This window comes from Marmota marmota, unplaced genomic scaffold, assembly GCF_001458135.2.
Source record: "Marmota marmota marmota unplaced genomic scaffold, marMar, whole genome shotgun sequence".
NCBI lineage: Eukaryota > Metazoa > Chordata > Mammalia > Rodentia > Sciuridae > Marmota > Marmota marmota.
Window position 1 is genome coordinate 39,323,404 of NW_026000057.1, and position 7,853 is coordinate 39,331,256.

The 7,853-nt window shown below is 41.4% G+C and overlaps 1 protein-coding gene across 1 annotated transcript in view; it reads right to left on the reverse strand.

Moving 5' to 3' along the window:
* The window catches only part of Casp6 (caspase 6), a 12,828-nt gene extending 4,981 nt beyond the window's left edge, over positions 1–7,847 (reverse strand). Inside the window, exons 1-4 of the mRNA XM_015484635.2 lie at positions 7,795–7,847; positions 2,756–2,798; positions 1,732–1,878; positions 1,173–1,249 (exon numbers count right to left, since the gene is read on the reverse strand). Coding sequence (XP_015340121.1) covers positions 1,173–1,249; positions 1,732–1,878; positions 2,756–2,798; positions 7,795–7,834 — 307 coding nt within the window. The 5' untranslated portion in view covers positions 7,835–7,847. The remainder of the gene's footprint in view (positions 1–1,172; positions 1,250–1,731; positions 1,879–2,755; positions 2,799–7,794) is intronic.
* Positions 7,848–7,853: the final 6 nt, after the last annotated feature.

Here is a 7,853-nt window from a genome sequence, read left to right on the forward strand (position 1 = left end):
TTTTTTTTTTTTTTTTTTTTTTTTGGTACTAAAAATTGAACCCCGGGGGCACTTTCCACAGAGCTACAACTCTAGCCCTTTTTATATTTTGAGACAGGGTCTCACTAAGTTGCTTAGGGTTTTGCTAAATTGCTGAGGCTCACTTTGAACTTGCCACTCTTCTGTCTCAGCCTTCTGAGTTGCTGGGATTATAAGTGTGTGCCACTGTGCCCAGCCTGGTATTCTTTAATAAATGTAAAGAATCTGTGATGAAATAATTTATTTTAATCTTTACTTAAATGGGATAATTTATACCAAATTGTATCTTAAAAATGTGAATTACTGAAGTTCAAAGAAAGAGACTGACCAAATTTCATTAGCTTTTCTTAAACACAGAATAATGATGCATAAAACATAAAGAAATGATGATGGCATCTCTTCCTTTAAGATTGAAATTGTTCTGATAATAAATTAAAAGTTTTTTTGAGTCAGCAGAAACCTTCCTAGAGCAGACTGGAAAGATCCAGAAACTACCTCTCAACAACTGCCCACATGTGGCTACACCTCCAACACAGGCATGCTCTGTCTGTACCACTGAGGGCTTCCAGAAGAGTTAAGATGTGAGTCAATGAGCAAAAAGGAAACCTAGTAAGCAGCCAGTAAAGTGATGTGCAATTTAATTACAAGTCTGAAGAAAGTTTGAAATAATTATAATACAAATACTCTAATAGCCCACTAGCAAGTAAGTTGAAAACCCATGACATACAGATGGTTATATTACAATACCCACTGAATAATGATGTTAAGATATAATATTTGCAAATCAACACATATTGCAAATATTTCACAGGCAGTGAAAATCTGGGGTATGAAAGGAATCCGTTAAAAATGAACCTTCTGAAGCACCAGTATCTGTAGAATTTGCATTTTAGACTTTCACCACTGAATTTAGAGTTCATTCATTTCTAGAACAATAAACTGTAACTAGTGATATGCTAAATATAAGCTTCAGAGGCAAAGTGATTTGTAAGGTGTCTGGATTTAGTGGGTGATATAGAGGGGCATAACCAAATACCATATCCATGCTAAATTAGTAGCACTTTTTGTGCCACACAGTAATTTATATTTGTCTTTACAGATAATATAAAGTCCCATCAGAGGAAGGTGAGCTATTTAATAGCAAAACTACCTACCCTCATGAATTTTGAGCATCAGTTCTTCTGTTTTAAGATCATTAAAGCATTTCACTTCAAATCCTAGATCTGAAAACCTGGTGATATATTAAATTGAATATTAGCTTATGAGCATTTTTCAGTTGTCAAAATACCCTTACTTCTGAGGAGTCTATACACATTTTTTTATGACATGCAAATCAACTTTTCTTTAGGGGAAAAGAAAAAAATAATAATGATGGTCGGTCCTTGATCATCCACTATCGCAAAGGCTTTACATAATGACAGCCAATTCAATTTTAAATATTGCCACCTGCCATGCAAGAATGTTGGTAACAATGCAAAGCCTGCTAACATTTAATAGAACAGGAGAAGGAAGATAACTCAGGCAAGCGCTTTAGGAAGGTGTTCTTTTGGGGGGGATTTGTTATGTGGTACTGGGGATTGAGCCCGCACTTCCTGCTTCATGAACTGTGGCCAAGTAAGGCCTTTGATCTGTTATCAATGCTCATGAGTTATGGTAACAATTTCCTTTATCACTTAATTGAATTGTGTCATCTGGACACACACAGCAAACTACCTGCGAGTAAGGTTCTCTCTGTCTGCACTGGTGCCTCGCCTCTCCGGCAGCATCAACTGCCAGTAGAATCTCTCGTGATTGAAGATTAGAGCAAGTCCTCTCCTCTTGTGATCCATTTTGTACTTCTCTGATGGATCAAACATTTCACTGTTAATGAAAAATTTATAAAGCAATCACTTCAAGTCATATTAAATAGTAAGCCCTTCTAAGGCCAAGGTCAATGTGTAGATGGATATCTGCTGCTTCCACCTACCAGGCTGAAATTCCACTGGTGTCCCCTGAAGAAGGCTGGACTGGCAAGAAAAGTGCTGAACTACTTCTAGACCCATCAGTAGGCCACAGCCATGTGTCATCCTGAACACCCACCCCAACCACTTGGTTTTGATGTTTCCCCCCTACCCCCCCACCACCTTTAGCCACCAAGGACAACAGTCTGGTTCAAGGCCAAGCTCTAACACTAGGCTCATATAAGTTATTAAATATTTTGAACATCACTCAAGGTCCTCTAACAACCAGGGGCAGCAACTAACCCTCAGATCTATAAATCAGTTCCTCAAAGGCTAACACTTTTAATATACTCAGCTCTATGTATGCTCTAGCTCCCAGAATCCATTCTTGCTTTTACTCTGTAGGATGACCATGACCTACAAAGAAAGAGAATGAAACAGACCCCCTTTGAAATTAAAAGCTCCAAATTGTTTTAACTTCTGGACTTCCTCATGCTGAGGACAGAGGCCAAGGAAATTTAAGACTGACATGTTCTCTGATTAACATAGCCTACTTACTTTGACAAGTATATATATCACCTGTTTCTATAAATCGTAACTGCTTCTGTGGGACTGCAGAAAAACAACCTAGCTGTTTCTCCCCAGTTTGATCAAACTGTATAAAATTCATTTTTCCTCTTCCATCCTTTGCGTATTTATTATGCAGGTGGTTGAATCCAGCCAACTTGGATCCACACAGGATTCCTTGGCTTGGCTGCCAGTAACAAGACCTTTATTTGGGAAGAACACACTTTTACCTTTTATAGTAGGCATCTATTTCTGTCATGTTTTGTTCCCCACCTGTTAAAAAAAAAAAAAAAAGTTTATCTTTGTTAATTATTTTACTTATTATACTTTTTGACTTATGGTAGAAAAGTACAGCAGGAACTGCTATCCCCCTTCTAACTTATAGACTTTAAGACCTTTAGAAGGGAAGAAAACTGCTTAGTAATAAACAAAGGAGCTAAAACAGTGCAATACTTTCTCACCAACTCTTACCTTCAAAATAGCCAATCATCTTACAGTCAGAAATGGAGAAAACTTTTCCCAGATGCATCCACCACAAAATATGCCTAGAGTCACACAGTTCTGTGATGATGGGACTCAAATGAAATACGTAATGGCTTTGTTACGTAGCAAATGTTTTTACAAATATTTTCTGAAACAAACTGAATCATACCAGAGAACGAAAATCCAGGTTGTGGTCAACCTAGGAAGAGGCAAAAGTTTGGGTGGAAGAAAGGAAAGGTAAGGCCTTTAAAGGCTCAGATCCTGGATCTCCTGAAAGAACATCAGCACTGATAAAATGGGATACGTGCCCACTCCCCTCTCCACTCCTGATCCCACTTCCCCACCCTGTGGGCAGCTTTTCACTGCATCCTTTCCTATTTCCTGCTCTCTAGAGCAGTGCTACGTGATAGAACTTTCTCTGTTGATAGAACTGTTTTGCATCTGCAATGACCCATGTGGTTGCCACTGGCCACATGTGGCTATTAAGCATGTGAAATGCAGCTAGTGCAACTGAAGTACTCAACGCTCTCAATTAAATTCAACTTATTTTTCTCAGGGACTCATTGTGTTACCCAGACTAGCAGGGAACTCCCAGCCTCTAGGAAACCACCTACCTCAGCCTGGAGCAGCTGAGAATATAGGTACTACAAGCTTGCACCAACCACCCAGTTCTCAATTAATTTAAATATAAATAGCCACTTATGGGCAGTGGCTTCAATACAACAAGTGTAGTACCTTCTACAATAATGAGAGAATGAATTTGCAAAAATATTATCATGTAGAAAGAGGCACCTATTGGCTGCAGCAGAATGACCCTAAGGTATGGACTCCTACCCAAGAGTGTTATGTTCCCCTCCATCCTAGAGGGTCTCACCAACACCTAATTGTACTAACCTCACTTTTCCCTGAAGAAACACCCTGAGAGTGAAAGGTGGGGAATTTGGCTCAAGTTCCCTTTGGCCTATAACCTCCTGGAATTAACCCAAGTAATCAGACCCAAAGGAGACCCCACAAAGGCATTCATTCCTCTGTCCCTAAGTCAGATTTTTCAACCTCCATCAGAGTTCCTGGTGTGGATGTTAACTTGCAGGTTTCTGGGTCCAAACCAGAATTTGTAGAATCAGGATCTTGGAGGCATGGAATGACAATCTGCAGTTGTAACAAGGTGAGTTTTACACCTGAGAGCTAAAAGCAGCCTCGACCTTATCATCTCCACCCTTCCAAGGTGTCCGTCAGGGCAGTTGCCCAAAGATAAGATAGCTTTTCAATCTGATCTCACCATAAGGAACCAGGTACTTTCTACTCCACATACTGCTCTGTGGAAATAATACAGGACTTTGTTTCTCCACATTCAAAAGCTGTCTTGCACCTATTTTCTTTAGATAACTTCACCTCTTATCTTTTAGCCAATTACACTATAAAGACTCAATTGAGGGCTGGAGTTGTGGCTCAGCAGTAGAGCGCTTGCCTAGTATGTGCATATGTGCGAGGCCCTGGATTCGATCCTCAGCACTACATAAAAAAGATAAATAAATAAAATAAAGATATTAAAAGAAAAAAGACTCAGTTGAATCACTTTCAACTAAGCAAATGAAATCCATGTCAGAAAGCCAACCATCTTTCTCACCCCCAAGAATTCTGCACAGCTTGGAAAGTACCCAGTCTCGGTGTTGGTGGAGAAGGAGGTAGCAGACCCTGTAGCTCATCTGCCCAAGTAGCCACTGAGTGCTGACTCTAAGGTAGCTCAAAGTGTACCTGAAGGAAGCTATGCCAAATGGCCAGTCATCAACTAACCCAAGTCCCTGAGAGTGAAAGTTCTGGAGATGAATTCTTTTTTTTTTTTTTTTTTAATATTTATTCTTTAGCTGGGCATAATATCTTTATTTATTTTTATGTGGTGCTGAGGATCGAACCCAGGGCCTCACACATGCTAGGCGAGCACTCTACCACTGAGCTACAACCCCAGCCCGGGAGATGAATTCTTGACTGGCTATTTAAAGCTCCTTTTTCAGAATTCTTCAAAAAGGAACTTCACAATTCTTCCTAAATGGTATAACTTAAGATGTGGGTTTCAGTTGTCTTCAATATTTCCCTCTTTTTAGTCAAGACCTATAGATTTAGGAACTGCTAGTTAGTTTTAAGTGCTCAAGAAAATCTGTTTAAAATGGCATCCGATTTCAAGGTTAACAAATCAAACAATCTCAGCAAGGGATTTTTAAAAAGTTTTTTATGGCCAAGTACAGTGGGGCACACCTGTAACCCAGCAACTCAGGAGGCTGATGCAGGAGGATCTCAAGTTTGAGACCAATCTGGGCAAATTAGTGAGACAGTGTCTCAAAATTAATAATAATAATAATAATAATAATAATAATAATAATAATAATAATAATAAATTGGGGGCAGTGGTGCTCCCCTGTAATCCCAGTGGCTTGACAGACTCAGACAAGAGGATTGTAAATTCAAAGGCAGCCTCTGGGATGGCAAGGCTAAGCAACTCAGTAATAAACAAAATAGGTCTGGGGAGGTGGCTTAGTGGTTGAGTACACCCGAGTTCAATCTCCAGTACCTCCAAAATAGATAAATAATAAAGGGCTGGTGATGTAGCTCAGGTGGCTGGGACAATAATCATGATGTAATAATGTTCTCTGTAATCTGTGGTTGAGCACCCCTGGATTCAATCCTCAGTACTGTGAAAGAAAGTAAGTTAGTTAATTAGATGTTGTTAATTCTATAGGTGTAAAAAGAAACTCAGCTTTGGAAACTTTGGTTCTAACTTTGGCTCACTTCAACCTTCGCTTAAATTTGTTTTTTTTTGTTGTTGTTGTTGTTGTTTGTTTTTTGGTACTAGGAATTGAACGCAGAGGTACCCAACCACTGAGTGAGTCACATCCCCAGCCATTTTTTGTATTTTTTTAGAGACAGGGTCTTGCTGAATTGCTTAGGGCCTCACTAAATTGCTGAGGCTGGCTTTGAACCTGCCATCCTGCCTCAGCCTCCAGCCACTGGGATTACAGGCATGTGCCACCATCCTGAATGGCTTTAATATAAATAGCATACTGTCCTATAATACCAAGTAATAACCAGGGCCAATGATCAATCTAGTGAGCAGCCAATCAGCCATAGAGACATACGTCAAGATCTAAGTTCCAACACATTTCTGGAGTTGATAAACTATCCTGGCCACCCTGAGCAATAAGAACAAGCTATCAAAGCTTCCAAGAAGGGCACACTTAACATCCTTATAATACCCACAAATTTTTTTAAATGCCTAAAACTATAAATTACTTTATTGACAAGAGAACAAATTTTAATGAGTTGCCCTATATGCTGTATAAATTCCTGTTCTATTTATTCTGTATCTATTTATCAAAAATGTTTCCATCATTAAACCTTCTCACTTCTCCTTTTCTGTTCCACCATAATGTAACTCCTGCCTCCTTGTTTCTTAAGTCAGATTAATTTTTTTACAAATTAACCACTCCTTTTTTCCCTCACCCTAATTTCATAATTGCTTCAGATAATTCTACCAGCTACCATTGGTCCTTATCTCACCCAGCTACATAGCCATAGGGATAGGGAAAGTGGAACTGGTCTGCTCAAGGTCAGAGCGCTGCAGTTAGGATTGAAAGCCAGGTGGAGGTGGATTCCAAAGTCTCTGCACAACATCACCAGGCTCCCTCCCACCAGAGATGGAACTACTACCTTCCCAAACTAGATGTACATTCTGTCGTCTAAAAAAAACCTACCCATATTCTCCATCAGCCACCTGTTTGCTAACTCTACATTAAATAAACCACCTTGGGCCTAGAACTCACTGGAAAAGGCAGGGGTGGAGAAAGAAAGCAGGTGAGAAATCCGAAGAAAAGGATTGGGGGAAGGGTGGCAGTGACTAGAGCCCAGACATCCTGGACCCCTGCTGGCTTCCCACTCAGCTGCTGGCTCCTTCCCTCCGTTCAAAAGCTGGTCCGTCCAGTCCAAGGCCACTAACCCCACAACCACGGTGACTTTTACAACTTGCCTCTGGAGTAAAGCTTCCTTTATGCAGCAAAGAAAGCTCTGAAATAAGGATGCTCTGCAACCGGCTGTTAGCATTTTCACCTTTTTAAAAACGATGGCCAGGCTTGAAGTTTCTAAACTTTACCAGTAATAAAATGAGTGACAGAAGAACGTCCTGAAGCACGATTTGCAGTTGACTACTTTGTAAATAATAATAATAATTATTATAATTATTATTATTATTATTATTATTATTATTATTATTATTATTATGGTTTCCATCCAAACCGTCCAACAGTAGCAGGTTTCCTGGAAGCAGGAGACCGGGAGGCTGCCTCGGGTTAAGCCCAGGCAACCCCAGGGGCCTCTGCCCGGGCACCCGCCGGCTAACGATGCTCCCGCAATACCCCGTAAGACCACTTCTTTTTACTTCAAAGTGAACAAACAAGAATCAAAGTTAACTTTTCACAAGGCCAGGCGTCGGGTGTGCGGGCCGCAGCCTTTTAAAGTTTAAATGGCCCCGACGCCTGGACAGGGATCCCGGCGGGGGACAAAGGCGGCAGCAACACGCCCAGCCCCGGGCGCCGCTACAGAGGCTTCGAGAAGGCGGTGCCCGGACCCCAGGGGTTCCCTGGGCTAAAAGGCAAAGCGGGCCCCACCGCACCCGAGCGCTTGACCCCCAGACTCGCAATTACCGGAGGCCGTCCAGCAAAACCGGAGAAGCCCGTGCGCCCTCGGGTCTGCACACGCGCCCCCACCTCCCCGGAGCCCCTCAGCGCCCCGCACCTACCTGCTGGGCTGGGACCCCAAGACCCCAGAGATGAGCTCATAGCGCCCAGCGCGCTGCCA